The following is a 16,849-nucleotide window of genomic DNA, read 5'->3' as shown; positions in this document are numbered from 1 at the left end:
TACAAATCTTCTACAATCCCCACTCAGCTACATAATTAGGGGTTTCTTCTATATCGTTATTAAGAATGTTCACATTCAATCCATAAATTCTTTTAATTTCTGCGATATTTTCCACACAGTTCTTTGAATATCCTTATTCCTTAAACTATAAATTATGGGATTAAAAACAGGTGGCAAAATTGTATATAAAATTCCAGAGATTAAGTCCACATTGGGAGAAGAAAGTGACTTTGGTCTCAGAAATGAGAAAACAGCTGTGATAATAAACAAGGCAAAAACAGTGAGGTGGGGAATGCAAGTTGAAAAAGCTTTGTGTCTTCCTTGAACTGATGGAATTTTCAACACGGAAGAGAAAATATAACAATAAGATGTCAAGATGAATGAAAAGCAAAATGAATTCACACTGACTCCAATCAGAAAAATTAGAATTTGATGAACTTTTGAATCAGTACAAGCTATCTTTTGTAACTGAGGCATATTACAGAAAAACTGCCCAATCTTATTGAATCCACAAAAATTCACCTGAAAAGTCAAACTGGTTTCTAACACTGCATGGATCAGGGTGGATATCCATGCTATACCTGCCATTTGGATACAGGCATTCCAGTTCATAATCAATCTGTACTGCAAAGGATGGCAGATGGCAACATACCGGTCATAAGCCATGATAGTGAGCAAGAAAACCTCTGCCCCAACAAATGTAATAACTAAAAAGACCTGTGCAACACATCCAGCATAAGGAATCATTTTGTTGTTTGTAACTGAAACGGCTATTGTTTTGGGAACTGTAGTAGAAATGTAGCAAACATCTACAAATGATAGATTGACCAGAAAGAAGTACATGGGTGTGTGAAGATGTTGATTGAGGACCACAGCTGAGATGATGAAAAAATTCCCCACTACTGCTGTTAAATAAACAAAGAGAAACATAAAAAAATAGAAAAGTTGTATATCATGGTCATCTGAAAACCCCATTAGGAGGAAATCTGTCATAATGGATTTGTTGTCCATTACACTTATTTCAGTATATCTGTAAAGGATGGGTTAGAAATAATTATTACAGCATAACAATATTATCAATTAATTGATAGTTTGCATTAATATCTTCATGCAAATATTAATTATACATATTGTCTTGTAACAAATAATTTGTTACTTGTTCTACCAGACTAAAGGTTGTAGTATGTTTACATTTAATTATTTTCCTTTTCCAGGTGTTCTTCCACAATTACATCAAACGCTAGCTTCATCTTCAGCATCACACACTGCTGGGTTATCTCTCTCCCTTTTTGAAAAGTTCCTTGTTATGAAATGATTTTCAAATGATCAATTCATATGATGAACAAAAAACTCTGACTGTTGCTCTTAAATATGAGTGATTTATGCATCCCTCTGTTCATCTATACTGCATTCATCTGCTCATCCCTCCATTCAACCATAAAATAAAGTCCTAGTAGGAATACCTTTTGTGTGTGTGTAAAACTTAACAAACTCTACTGTAAGGTGTACATTCTTTCACACCAATGTATTTTCTATGCTCCTGAGTTGCTGCACATCTAAATTTATTTTTTTTAAAGTAAACTGTTATCATATTTTAAATGAAAATATAATTTAGCAAAAGTAATTTGCAGACTTCTAAAAGAAGGACTTGTGTTTGAATATATTCTCTATGTTTTCAAACTGCTACATTATTACTGGTCTTCTGTCATACAATTCCCTCTTTTCCTTGTTAGAAAAATCTAAAACTTTAAATCTGTCCTGGCTGTCATTTATAAAATTGCTTACCTCAGCCTGCAGTCAACACTTTTAGAAAATAAGATGTTTATGTACCTCTGGTTTGTTTTTATATATTTTATATTTTTAAAAAGCAGCAGGAATCAAGTCTATTCCCTGAAGTGTTTTATGAGTTGCATCATAAAATTGTCCTTTAAAGATGGCTGTTTTCTAAATTAAACAGTAAGCAGTTCTTAAGCTGAGAACCTTTTAGTGAACCCTCATTTTTATTTTTATTTTTTGTATCTCTAACAAAAGAAATATGATGTCAGTCTTTAAAACATTCTTTAGAGGATTAGGGAAATGTAATAAATTAAAGCATTTTGGATGAATCAATTTTAATTTCTGATTCATTGAAACTAACTGAACATTCTCTAGGACTTGTTTCATATTTCTTAACTGCACATCTCCCTCAGAGATAGGAAATGAGAAATTTTATTTTATTTTATGTTTAACTGTTTGATTTTTATGAAGAAGTCAGAATCCAGAGGAGGAAGAAGTTGAGGATAATGACAGTGATGAATCATGTTTTTCAGCTAAGAAATGCTATTAGCAGGCTCTGCTTTTGCTAGAAATAAAAGTGGGAGAATATAATATAAATTGAATGTATCTCATATTGTTCTTGAACATGTTCCTATTTTTATAAGCAGGCCTAAACAATTTTGTTGTGTAGCCAGCAAAAAGCGAGATGGAGGATTGCAAACAGGAACATGCTTTATTGAAGTAATCAGGAACAGAACTGAAACAGTGGCTACTGCACATCTACTTATACAGTTGGCCACTAGGTGACAGCTAATAGATTTAAAGTAATGCGTTCCCACCCCAAATCTACCAATGATCTTCTTGGAGACAACAAGTCTGGCTTAGTCAGAGACTGTTACACAGACACACCATTGAGCAACCTTTAAGCAGCATTTAAACAGATACGTGAATCAGTACAAGTAAAAATCCCAATACATTACACCCCTCCCTCCTAGAATGTACACACATTATTTAATAACATAATCTTGAAGATATTTTGGTGGTCTATGCAACCGTTCAGAATGCCTGGGGGTTCCAGGCAACTCCCAGTCTACCTGCTTGTCTGCCAGGCTGGGTAGACCAGGACTCTTGGTTTCACGTGAATCAAATTGACTCAAGTTCCTTTGGCTGGCCATTCCTGGTTGGGCCAAACAAAAGTTTAGTTTAGTTTAGTTTTATTGTATTTGTATACCGCCCTTCTCCCGAAGGACTCAGGGCGGTGAACAGGGCATACATAAAAATACAGGATACAAAAATTAAAAAGAATTAAATAGAAGCCCAGCTAAAACAGTTGATAACAATATAAAAATCCCCATTAAAACCCCAACATATCACTATCAGGCCAGGCCAGCTTGTTCAAAAAGATGGGTCTTCAGACCGCGTCAGAAGGAGCAAAGGTCAGGTGCCATCGGGAGCTCGACCGGCAGCTGATTCCATAAAGCCGGAGTGCCCACAGAGAAGGCCCTCCCCCTGGGGGCCACCAGCCAACATTCTCTGACCAGAGGCACCCTGAGGAGGCCCTCTCTGTGGGAACGCACAGGGCGGAGGGAAGTTGACGCCGGCAGCAGGTGGTCCCCGAGGTACTCCGGACCCATGCCATGTAGGGCCTTAAAAACCATTACCAAAACCTTGAATCTCACCCGGAAGACAACTGGCAACCAATGCAGCTCGCGGAGCAAAGGTGTAACATGGGAGTACTGGGAGACTCCCAAGATAACTCTCGCGACTGCATTCTGTACCAGCTGAAGTCCAGTGCAGTAGCTGAGTCAGCAGAGCTGCTGCCTGTTCAGGTTGTCCTTCCCCATCTGGAGATCCAAGTTGCACCTCTGGACTATGTCCATCTACGGACACCTCCCCAGTGTAATGATTGAATGAGTCCTCAGAGCATGAGAATGGCTCTGTTAGACTGCTGGCTGCCAGCTCTTGTTGCATACCCTCTGGCGAGTCCTCGTTTAGTGACTGTTCATCAAAATGCCTTCGCAACTGATCAATATGTTGGTGAACAACTTGCCCCATCATCCAAGAACAACTCGTATGAGAGGGGTCCAGAGACCTTAACAATTTTACCAGGCACCCACAAATTCTCATGCCCATAGTTCCAGGCCCACATCCCATCACCCACTTGCAACCCCCTTGGTGCCTTTCTGTGTGCAGTGTCTGCTGCTACTCGATCAGAGTGCAACCTGTCCAGTTTTGTGATAAGTCATCTTCCCCAGCAGAGTTCTGCAGGGCTTTTGCCCATTGCCATGCATGGCATAGTGTGCTGGCATAGCAAAAACTCAGCCAGCCTATGGTGCCAATCCCCTGAAACAATGCACTTTAGCAACTCTTTCATCATACACACCATGCATTCAGCCTGCCCATTAGTCGAGGGGTGAAAAGGAGCCAACGTTACATGCCTTATGAGGTTGGCCCTCAAAAAAGCCTGAAATTCAGATGCTGTGAACTGGGCTCCGTTGTCTGAGACTAAGACTTCCGGCAACCCACGTGCATGAAAAAGCTTCCTATGTACCTGGATGGTCCTAGCAGTAGTCATAGTGGGTATAGGAATTACTTCCAGCCATTTAGAGTGGCTTTTGACCACTATGAAAAACAACTTTTAAAGGGTTAAGGAGGGGGAGGAATAGTGGGGAGGGGAGGGAACTATTAAATGGCACTCAGTCTGGGCCCGTTATGGGCTCTGGTGGGATGGGGTTGGGGGTGGAGGCTGCTGGCTCTGCGTGTGCTGGGGTGGGGTGTCAAATCCCCATGACAATAGGGAATGGCAGCAGGTGGTGTCACAGAGGGCCACATCAATATCTGGGATTGCGCCCTTGCTATCTTCGAGCGGTGGCACGCTCCGACCCTCCGGTTAGCACCCTTTTGCCTGGGGATGAGGGTGATCAGGTCCCTGAGCTTAGGCTGGTGTATTTTAATGCCAGATGCATTTTTAATAAGGCTCCCCTCATTCATGATTTGATCGAGGAAGAATGTGCAGATCTGGTATGCATTACTGAAACCTGGTTGGGCTCGGAGGGAGGGGTCCCTCTGATTGAGCTATGCCCCCCAGGTTTCTGTGTGCTACACAAGCCACGGGCTCAGGGTAGGGGCGGTGGGGTGGCGGTGGTTATTCAGGAGACTTTATGTCCGTGGGAAACCACCATTGTCCAGATAGGCGGGAGTGAGTCCCTCCTTCTGAGATTTGGCCCTCGGGTCCAGATGGGCTTGTTGCTCATATACCTGGCACCCAGCTTATGGCAAAAGCCCTGCCTGGGCTGCTCAACACCCTCTCAGGGTTGGCGGTGGAGTTCCCAAGGCTTATAGTGCTGGGTGACTTCAACCTGCCTTCCCTGGGAGGGTTGTCAGAGTTAGCTCAGGAGTTCATGGCTTCCATGACAGCCATGGACCTGACCCAGGTAATTCAGGGCCCGAATCATGTGGGGGGTCATACTCTCGACCTGGTCCTTTTATCTGGGCAGTGGTTGGATGATCTGGGAGGGGATTTGCCAGCCATTTTCCCCCTGTCATGGTCTGATCATTATCTCCTGCGGCTGGTCTTCTGTTATGCCACCCCCCGCCACTGGGTTGTGGAACCGACCAGGTGGTTCCGCCCCAGGTGCCTAATGGACCCAGAATGGTTCCAGATGGCACTTGGGTCTATACCCATCACCCTCATTCACAGCCTGGCCGATGCCTTGGTGGATGCCTGGGAAAGGGCTGCCACTGAGGCACTTGACCGTGTTGTACCCTTGCGACCCCTGACCCAGCGCAGATCCCATTGGGCTCCATGGTTTTCTGTGGAGCTCCGGGAGATGAAGCGTCGGAGACGGTGTCTGGAGAGCAGTTGGAGGTCCAGCGGATCCGAATCTGACCGATTGCAGTTAAGAACCTTCATAAGGTCTCATCCTGCAGCGATGAGGATGGCGAAGGCTAATTATTTCGCTGCCCTCATCGCGTCCGCAGATAATTGCCCGGCCGCCCTATTTAGGGTAACTCGCTCCCTTCTTAACCAGGAGGTAAGGGAGGATCCCTTGCTGGGTCAGGCCGAGGAGTTTAGTTATCATCTGATGGACAAAATTGCTCAGATGTGGACCGGTTTGGACTCGGACTGGGCAGTCTGACGTGGAGGTATCGGACAGTATTGAGCATGTTATCTGGACTGAGTTCGATTCTGTTTCCCCTGATGATGTGGACAGGATTATGGGGAGGCTGAGCTCCACCACCTGTTTATTGGACCCGTGCCTCTCCTGGCTGGTTTTTGCAGCCCGGGAGGAGACACCAGGCTGGTTCCAGGCAGTAATAACTGCTTCCCTGAAGGAGGGTATCTTCCCCGCCACCTTGAAGGAGGCAGTGGTGAGACCCCTCCTCAAGAAGCCTGCCCTGGACCCGGCTGTTTTAAACAACTATCGTCCAGTCTCCAACCTTCGCTTTCTGGCGAAGGTTGTTGAGTGTGGTGGCGTATCAGCTTCCCCTGTTCCTGGAGGAAACTGATTATCTGGACCTGTACCAATTGGGTTTCAGGCCCAGGCACAGCACGGAGATGGCATTGGTCACGCTGGTGAATGATCTCTGGTGGGCTCGGAACAGGGGTTGTTCCTCTGTCCTAGTCCTATTAGACCTCTCAGTGGCTTTTGATACCATTGACCATGGTATCCTACTGTGGCATCTCAGGGGGTTGGGAGTGGGAGGCACTGTTTTACAGTGGTTCTCCTCCTATCTCCTGGGCTGCTCGCAGTCGGTGTTGACGGGAGGGATGAGATCTGCCCCGAGGCCTCTCATTTGTGGAGTCCCTCAGGGGTCGGTTCTCTCTCCCCTCCTGTTCAACATCTATATGAAGCCGCTGGGCGAGATCATTCATGGTTTTGGGGTCGGGTATCATCAGTACGGTGATGATACCCAACTTTTTTTTTCTCCACCCCGAACCAACCCAGTGATGCCCTCACTGTGATGTCCCGCTGCCTGGAGGAGGTCCAGGTTTGGATGGGGAGAAACAGGTTTCGTCTCAATCCTGCCAAGACTGAGTGGCTGTTCATACCGGCATCTCAGGTTAACCAGACTATTCCACCTTTAATGATGGGGGAGAGGTGTTACCCCCCCATTGATAGGGCTCGCAACTTGGGTGTCCTCCTGGATTCGCAGCTCAGTTTTGAAGACCATATAGGAGCCATGACCAGGGGGGCTTTTGCCCAGGTTCGCCTGGTGTGCCAGTTGCGACCCTATCTGGACCGAGATGCCCTACACACAGTCACTCATGTGCTTGTGACCTCCTGTTTAGACTACTGCAGCGCTCTCTACATGGGGCTGCCTTTGAGGACCACTCAGGGGCTTCAGCTGGTGCAAAATGCAGCCGCGCAAGTTGTGATGGGGGTTTCCCGTTACTCCCATGTAACACCTCTACTCCGTGAGCTGCATTAGCTTCTGGTTGCCCTCCGGGTGAGATTCAAGGTGCTGGTGATGACCTATAAAGCCCTAAATGGCTTGGGTCCAGGATATCTGAGGGAACACCTGCTGCTGGCATCAAGTTCCCTTCGTCCTGTGCGCTCCCACAGGGAGGGCCTTCTCAGGGTGCCGCTGGTAAAAGAATGCTGGCAGATAACACCCAGGGGGAGGGCCTTCTCTGTGGGGGCACCTGCCCTTTGGAACCAGCTGCCCATGGAGCTTAGGACTGCCCCCGACCTTCGATCATTTCGCCGAGACCTGAAGACCTGGCTCTTCGAGCTTTCCGGCCCAGGCTGAGTTTTAATTGGGGTTTTAACTGGGGTTTTATATTTTTTCAGGGATTTAGTTTAATCTTTTTTAATTGCTCTTAATTTTTGTATTAATGTTTTATATACCCTGTAAACCGCCCTGAGTCCTACAGGAAAGGGCGGTATATAAATTCAATAAAATTCAAATAAAATTCAAATTCAAACTGTCCCTGAAAGGGCCCAGCGAAGTCAATATGAATCCTTGACCATGGTGTATGAGTCTCCTCCCATCAGTGGACAGGGGCCTGCAGCATCTCTGGTCTGGACTGTTTGACACAAATAACACCCATGTACTTGGGCCTCGATAGCCTTATCTAACCTTGGCCACCACAGGTAGCTTCATGCCAGTGCCTTCATCTGGAAAATACCCGGATGGCCCTCATGCAGAGACTGGAGTACACATTTTTAATGAACTGGGGACAATAACCCTGCTCCCCTATAGAATGCAACCCTTATTAGCTGAAAGCTCATGTCTACATGTGTAATAGCTCTGGAACTCTGGTCCCGGGCTATTTTCCAGCTATCTGGTGTGAACCCAGGACAGCACCCTGCTTAAGATTTTGTCTGCGGCTGTTTCTGCAGCTACATCCCCATCATGGAGGGGCAATTCAGGCAAATCTTGAATTGAGAAGATGCGAGTGGCTGGAGCCAGATCTAGCTGCATGTGTGGCAATGGCAACTGGCTATTGTCTGTGTGGCCCATGTCTTTGCCGGGTTTGTGAACTAGCCAGTAGCTGTAGGCTGACATAGAAACGGACCACCTCAACATTCTGGGGCAAAGTATTTGAGGTTTCTGTCTGTCTGTGGTAAATAACCCCAACAATGGCTTGTGGTCAGTGAAGACCATGAATTTGCGGCCATACAAATAATCATGGAATTTTTTAACCCCAGCCACAATGGCCAAAGCTTCTTTGTCAATCTGGGCATAATTGTGCTCAGCCGAGGACAAGGCCCTTAAATAGTAAGCAATAGGGAACTGAGTCCCATCATCTGACAAATGGCTTAGTACAGCCCCAACCCCATAAGGGGATGCATCACACACAATACAAACTGGCAAGTTTTCATTAAAGTGTGTGAGCACTGAATTGGAATACAGCAGTGATTTTACTGCCTTAAAACTGTTTTCCTGGACCTTGGTCCACTTCCACGGAGTGTTTTTATTTTTTTATTTTTTTTTTATTGAAAAGTTTTAAAAAATACAAACCCCCCTTCCCCCTCCCTCCTCCCCTCCCTACCTCCCCCCTATCTCCCCCCCTCCCCCTCTCCCTCCTCCCTCCCCTGCCTCCCCCCCCTACTTCCCCTCCTCCCCCCCTCCCCCCCTCCGACTTCCCAGAGCAAAATACAAGGTATATATCTAAAAAGCAATCATAAACAATCATATACTAACAATTATAAACTCTAAAATCCATCACTCTCTAGCTTATATAAAGTAAACCAATCCTTAACAATACTAAATATATATAAAAAACTAAAATAAAAAAAAACTAGCATCATTCCCATCTATGTTCTTCCACATTTCCCTATTACCTAAACATATTCTCATTTACACATCACAAACACCTATCCCTATTAACCTCTCTAGCCAAAATAGACTATAATAGATAGTTCTTACACAAATTAACCCGCATTAACCCACAAAACTTTCTTCCTCTTCCTCTGTAATAAATTGTCCATTAATTCCAAATTAAAGATTCTGTTACCATACATATCATCCCAAAACTTTTAAAAACACAACTACCACTTGTCTATAAGTATATTGTGGAAGTTCCATAGATTTCTGCTGGTCTTATTTTTTTGTCTTTTTTGAGCGTTTTAAGGCAGCACGCGTCACCCTCTGTTCTCTAATATCATCCAAAAGAGTTGCAGCTTGAACTCCTCCTGTACCCTTCTCGTCTATCAGTCCATCTTCATCCTCTTGATGTTCTCCTTCTCCAGATCCCTCTGCAGCTTCCAGAAGTGTTGATGGGGTTACATTTAGAACATTGTTGTAAAAGTCATGTGCTTGCTTCACATTACCCAAACAGTACCTTTTGCCATCATACATGAAGCTCAGCCCAGCTGGGATCTCCCATCTGAACCTTATATCCCTTTGCTTGAGCTCTTGCACAAGAAAAATAAAATCCTTCCTTCTCTTTAAAATCTTTGGAGGAATTTCTTTTAGAACCAAAACTTCTTGACCAGCAATCACAACTTTGGTATCATAGGCAGCTTGTATAACTTCATCTCTAACTTCCCTTTTTACAAAATAAACCACCACATCTCTAGGCAACTTTCTCTGTTTAGCAATCCACGAATTCACACGAAACACTTTGTCCATACCTTGTTTTATTTCAGATGCTGGATGATTCAATACCCCCTCAAAAGCCTCAGAAACCAGCTGCTTTAAATCTTCCTTAATATTCTCTTTTAGGCCTCTAATTCTCACAGCAAACTGCATCTGGTAAAATTGGGCCAAACTCTGTTCACTATCCATTTTGTCTTTTAAATCTTCAATTTCCAAAACTTTTGCTTCTAATATAGCATTCTTTTGAGTCAAGTCTTGCACTTGGTCATCCAGCACCTCCACACATTTAGCAACTTTATGCACTGAGGACAAAATGTCTGCCTTCATCTCTCTAAGTTTCTGTTCCATCCTTTCTTCCATTCTCTGCTCCAATTTCTCCAATTTCTCCTCCATCTGTGCAAATTTAGCACCCATTGACTCCAGAATTAACTGGGTATGTTTTTCAAGATCCTTCGAAGTCAATACATCAGGAGAATGCAACGCCTGCAGTAATGATTGTTGTTGCACCGGAGAATTTCCAGCACTCCGAAAAGTTCTAGGGGGAGGTTTAGCCGCCATCTTTTACTTACAATTGTGACGCACTTTCACTTTAAGTTTTAATCAAAGTCCATCAAGCTTGAGAGTAAAATAAAATAATCTTCTTCATCTCTTCATCTTTCCCTCTTGTACTGCTCTGCCTGCTCTTTTCCTTTCATAGTCTCTCCTTCAAGCAGGGATGGTCGCAGACACCTGGCTCTGCTCCATAAAGTCAGGAGCAGAGACGCTAGCCAGCTGGGAGCAGCCCAGGCTACGGGGGAGTTCAATCCTTCAGCCGCCCAAGCTCCAAGCTCAGGCGGCCCCGGAGAACTCAACCCCCACCTGGGGGCTCACCCCCTCCTCTTCTCCCGAGGAGGGGGCTTCAAATTCGCCCGAACAGCTGATCGGCACTGTTTCGGGCGAAAAATCACACAGCTGAGCTGCGGGCAGCCCGGGAAGGCTGTCTCCGGCGCCGCGGAGCCACCGGAAGTCTCCCACGGAGTGTTTTTATTTAAGAGCCAGTGTAACAGGTCTGCCACTGTGGCCTTGTTAGGAAGAAATGCATGGTAAAAATTCAGGAGACCCAGGAGCTCTCCTTTAGACCTGGGGCTTGGTGCCAGCTGAATTGCCTTCGGCATAAATACGGAACCCCAGCACCTCTGTGGAAGGGACCCCAATTTTACACTTGTTCTTCTTCAGCCTAAGTCCTGCTGTGTGGAACCGCTGAAGGACAGCTTTGAGCCACCTTACCAGGACCTCAGTGGACTCTCTGGCAATGAGTACATCATCAAAATAGGGGCAGACCCCCAGAATACCCTTGAGTGTATGCTACATACCTGGGCGTCCTCCTGGACTCACGGCTCAATTTTGAAGACCATATAAGAGCCGTGACCAGGGGGGCTTTTGCACAGGTTCGCCTGGTGCACCAGTTGCGTCCCTATCTGGACCGAGACGCCCTACGCACAGTTACTCATGCGCTAGTGACCTCCCGTTTGGACTACTGTAATGCTCTCTACATGGGGCTGCCCTTGAAGACCACTCGGAGGCTTCAACTGGTGCAGAATGTGGCCGCGTGAGTTGTAATGGGGGTTTCCCGATACTCCCATGTAACACCTCTACTCCGCAAGCTGCATTGGCTTCCGGTTGCCCTCCGGGTGAAATTCAAGGTGCTGGTTATTACCTATAAAGCCCTACATGGCCTGGGTCCGGGTTATTTGAGGGAACACCTGCTGCCGGCATCAAACGCCCTTCGCCCAGTGCGCTCCCACAGGGAGGGTCTGCTCAGGGTTCCGCTGGTGAGAGATTGCCGGCGGGTGACACCCAGGGATAGGGCCTTCTCAGTGGGAGCGCCTGCCCTCTGGAACCAGCTGCCGGTGGAGCTGAGAACTGCCCCCGACCTCCGATCATTCCGCCGGGGCCTGAAGACCTGGCTCTTTGAGCTCTCGGGCCCAGGCTGAGGAGAAATTTTTAATTGGGGTTTTTAAGTCTACAGGGTCAATTTAATATTTTTTAATTTGGTTTTTAACTTTTGTATGGTGGACTTTTTAATTCCCTGTAAACTGCCCTGAGTCCTCAGGGAAAGGGCGGTATATAAATGTAACTAACTAACTAAATAAATAAATAAATACATGACTCCCTGGAAGATCCCTGGGGCTATGCTAGCCCCAAATTGGAGATGCTTGACATTAAAAGCCCCCCTGTGTGTCACAATTGTTTGTGCAGCCACTGTGGCCTCATCCACCGGTAACTGTTGATAGGCCTGTGCCAAATCTAACATAGCAAACACAGTACCCCCTTGCAGCGATGCCAAAATGTGGCTAACGACTGGTACCGAATACGTGTGCTGCTGCAGTGCCCAGTTAATGGTGTACTTGTAATCAGCACAAATCCTGATTTCCCAATTGGTCTTTAGTAGCATAACAATGGGAGTTTCCCACTCTCCCCCATCTATGGGCTGTAGTGCCCCTGACTGACTAGCTTGTCCAGGTCTGCATCGATTTTGTGTTTTAGTGCAAAAGGCTTAATCCTAATTGGCATTACTGAAAGAACAAGCTTAAAGGCTATCGGAGGGCCCTTGTACTGTCCCAGGCTTGTGTCAAAAACATCTGTGAATTCCTCGCATACTGATGCCAAGTTTGCCGATTGTGTCTGGTGGATTCCAGTTACTTGAATGCCCAGTGTATCAAACAAATCAAGCCTAATAAGACTTGTTCTCTGGCCCTCCACCACAATGACATCTAGGGCCCTTAAAATCCCTTGAATTTTATGGGCAAAGTGGCCTCCCCCTTAACGGCTACTCGGGAATTCTGGAAGTCAGTTAGAATAATATCAGATGGCTGAAGCTTGGCCCATTTCTTGCTGTGGCTGCACACAAACCGGAAAGTCTCAACAGAAATAATGGATACAGCTGAACCAGTGTCCAGTTCCATCCTGCAAGGAATGCCTTGCAGCTCAGATTGTAATCAAAGTTTTTGTTTACGGGGGTAGTAAGCTCCTGTGAAGCAGACACTCCTGCAGCTGGAGCAGAACCCTACTCTCTGTGGCCCTGAGGCCCTGGTACCTCTCCTGAATGTCTCATCTGGTTGGCAGTCCTTCTGGCAACCTGTACAGATAGCTGCAGTGTGGCCAGACTTCCCACAGGCCCAACACGTGGCTGTCCTGAATCTACAGTCTGCTCATTGGTGGTGGCCCCACAGCCCAAACATCAAAGGAAGGGAACTGCCTTGTAGGAGGGCTCTGCTCCTTGTCTTGGTGTCGTTGAACCTTGTTGAAGTCTTCTTGTTGCTTGCCATCCTTGTGGTGGACAGCTTCTTTGTGTGGTGTGCTTTTGGCAGGCCGCAATGCCTTCACGGCCCCACTGGCGGCTTCCTCCACCATGACCTCTTGTATTGCTTCTTGGACCGAGAGAATCTCTTTTGCAAAAAGTTTTTGTTGGAGCGCTCTACCCCTGAGTCCACAGACAAGACGATCATGAAGTCTTTCTTCCAAGTCTGTGAACTGACAAAGACGAGATGCCTGCCTCAACACCGCAATGAACTCTGTGGCCATCTCACTGGGTTGCTGTTCTCACTGTTCAAAAGCATGCCTCCATGCTATCACTGACAGCTTCAGTTGAAAATGGTCATTGAGCCTTTTCTTCAGGTACCAGTAAGCTATGGACTCCAGCTGTGCTGGTGCGACCAAGTTCTCAGTGATGTCGAATGTTGCAGGCCCGCAAACACAGAGGAGTGTTGCAGCCTTCAGGCCATCATTGGCAACTTGATTTGCCCTAAGGTATTTCTCCACTCTTGACATGTAAGATGATCATCTCTCTGGATGTGTGACATCAAATTCTTTGAGCTTTCGGACCCTTGACATGGTGAGAAGTCTTCGTGGCTCATTTCTCATGTTACCTCATGCTGCTGGCTTTTTCGTAGGTCCTGGGACTGATCCTCAGGGCCGGGTGGTCTCCAGTGTGGCTTGCTAGGCAGACTGTTGTGGAATTTCATGTTTACAGGATTGGCAGGCCAGAATAAGAAATTGGATCCAGGATTTTAAAGATATTATTCATTCATGACAGGGAGAAACAAGTAATTATGTCTGTCTTGCATAGTTAAAAATCTGATCAGAATGATCTCAATATAATAATAATAATAAACCTTTATTGTCAAAGTACATGTGTACATTGAGATTAGCTGAGCCTCCCCCCGTGCTCTCTCCCCCCAACACACAGTGACAACAAACCCTCCATCAAACCCTCTATCAAAAATTCATACATTGACACAATATTTACTTAAATATTTTGACAGAATTACAAGAGAGTGAGAGATAGGCAGAGGCAGACACACATACACACACACAGAGAGAAAGTTTTAAATAGAAAATATGTTAATTAGATTGTTTTTGGATTACAAAATTTAACATGAAGATTTAATAATTTATTATGAATTGCAGATATTATTCTATCTTTCACAATAAAGGAATATCTGTCTATGTCTATCTTTTGTCTATCTATCATCTATCTATCTATCTATCTATCTATCTATCTATCTATCTATCTATCTATCTATCTATCTATCTGTGATTTGATGGTACCATATACAATCTACCATCTGTTTAAAGAGATCTGTAATGAGTTAGTGAAGAATATAATTTTCCTAACACTTCACCCTCCATTTTATAAATTTCTCATCTAACAATATTGGAATATTGGAATATCAATAGTGCGTCTGTTTGAAAATCTATTTTTTATTATATAGAAATTGCAGCAGAGGATAGTTACATAGTCACTGAGATCAAATAAAACGTACAGTGTACAGTCACCATGGGCTTTACATCTTAATACAGACATGTCAAACATGTCCAGCCCGCAAAGTGGTTTCATGTGGCCCACGAAGCCATCCTGGCAACAGTGAGGGAACGGCCCCCACTACCTTGCCCTGGCCCAGAGACCCTCCTTCTGCCAGAGACCCTCAGATCTGTCCCACTCCTGCCCAGGCCCCCATAGGCACCCTTGGTATGAACGATGTAGAGCTGGCCATGCCCACCCAGTAGGCCATACGTACTCTAGCCATGCCCACCCAGTAGGTCATGCCCACCCTGGCCATACCCATCCGGCCCCTTGAGGGCAACCACAATGCTGATGTGGCCTTCAATTAAATTGAGTTTGACACCCTTGCTGTAGATTCTTACTATTTATCAGCATGTAGATGCAGAATCATCCATCCATCTATCCAATTTTTATATTGCCCCACTCCCAATGATTCTATCAATAGCATTTTATAGAGACTGAGGATAACAATTTGGTTCCCTGTTAGATCTATAATGTATAACACAAAGGCAAAGAAACCTGCAAAGCAGCAAGTGGGAATGGTCTCAAATGTAATGTCAAGCTACAAAGTGTCTGAGTACAAATGGAGCCACAGAACAAGCGAACGCAATAGTGGAACAGTACCTGCATTGCTATGTCAACTATCAACAAATGAACTAGCCAGATCTTTTGCCATTTGCAGAGGTAGCATATAACAATGCAGTACACAGCAGCCTCGGTTTCACTCCATTTAAGTTAGCCACAGAAATGGAATTTGTGCCAATACCAGAGTGCTCACAGGAGTCTCCTCCTCGAGTACAATGAGTGAGTGGGTGGGTTCATTCCAACATGTTTGGAGCAATGGAGAAAAAAAGCAGATAAGAGAACTCCCCAGGAGGCACTCTATGTAGGAGATAAAGTGTATCTCCTACTAAGTATCTTAAGATGAGAGAAACTATCAGGAAAATAGGGCCAAAGTACGTAGGTTCTTTCCCCATCATAAAAGTCAATAATCTAGTGAGGGTAGAGCTTAAACTATCAAGGATATTGGATAAGCTGCACCCAGCATTCCATTGCAGCTTACTGAAGCCATACTGGGAATCCACAGTAAGACCAGTAGGAAAGGTAGGAAAGGTAGCCCCAACCCCGATAATGGTAGAGGGGGGAATGCATTATGAGGTCAAATGAATCCTCAATTTCAGAATCCAAAAAGGAAAATTGCAGTACTTAATCCAATGGGAAGGTTATCCAATGTCAGAAGCTAAATGGATAAAAGCTCATCACGTAAAAGTGGATCGTTTGGTAAAGCAATTCCACACTAAGTACCCCTGGAAGCCGGGACCAGTACAATAAAAAATAAAAACAAGTAATAATGTGTATTCCTTTTTGTTTTCCAGGTTCACCCACCTCTGTAGGGGGGCAGGATATCAAGCTACAAAGATTTATTATTGTTAGGACTGCCATAGGGCTTCTATCTTGCCTACAGTTGTGTGGGGGAAGAGAAGAGCTTGGGATCCACAGGTGCTCCCTATCTGTGTGAGAGCCAAACCCACCAAAGAAATGTTTTGATGAATCAAAGTTTCTTCTCATAACAATTGCTTGGAGTTTAATTGGATAATGTGACCTGAACCATCAGAGAGGGAGGGTAAGTTTTAATTTTTTAATTATCTGTTTCCCACGTATTGCCAGAGCTAACTTTCCTTCTATCATACCAGTATTCTACGCCTAATAAAGTTTACATTAGAGATCGCCATGTCTCCGGTGTTTTACTTTGTTGGGCTTTTCAGCCGGAACTTGACATGTATTTTTTAAAAGAAAAGGAATAAAAATGACAGGTCCAAGCTCCTTCCCTTTGTTGGTTAAAATTTATTTGGAGGTAGAAGCTTCGTCTTGTTGCTGTTACTGTTAAAACCTGTTTAAAGTTTGTGATTAATGGAAAAATTGGTATCTACTGTATCATTTTATTAAACTGAAAAAGAGTACAATTAATATTCATTTTAAGTCCTTAATTAGTTCATAACAATGTACAAACAAACAAAATAACTAACCTAATAGAGAAAAGGTGGAAAAGGAGAAAAAAATATAGACACTTGCTGATGCTATAGATAGGAAACACGTAGAGCAGGGGTGTCAAACTCAATTTCATTGAGGGCCGCATCAGCATTGAGGTTGCCCTCAGGGGGCCGGGTGGGTATGGCCTGGGTGGGCATGGCCTACTGGGTGGGCGTGGCTAGAGTGCGT

General features: G+C 45.0%; 2 protein-coding genes across 2 annotated transcripts in view; one reads left to right on the top strand and one right to left on the bottom strand.

Moving 5' to 3' along the window:
- The window catches only part of LOC310649192 (olfactory receptor 14A16-like), a gene marked incomplete at its 3' end in the record, with an annotated part of 233,675 nt that overhangs the window by 53,214 nt on the left and 163,612 nt on the right, over positions 1 to 16,849 (top strand). The gene's annotated exons all lie outside the window — the stretch shown is intronic.
- LOC310649200 (olfactory receptor 14A16-like) lies at positions 76 to 1,011 on the bottom strand (the record flags this gene model as incomplete). The annotated part of the gene is made up of 1 exon (XM_083377506.1): positions 76 to 1,011. One exon carries the CDS (start codon positions 1,009 to 1,011, stop codon positions 76 to 78), a length of 936 nt encoding a protein of 311 aa, XP_083233632.1.

Source organism: Vipera ursinii (genome assembly GCF_947247035.1).
Source record: "Vipera ursinii genome assembly, chromosome: Z".
Taxonomy (NCBI): Eukaryota; Metazoa; Chordata; class Lepidosauria; order Squamata; family Viperidae; genus Vipera; species Vipera ursinii.
This window is presented reverse-complemented; position numbering and strand designations above follow the sequence as displayed.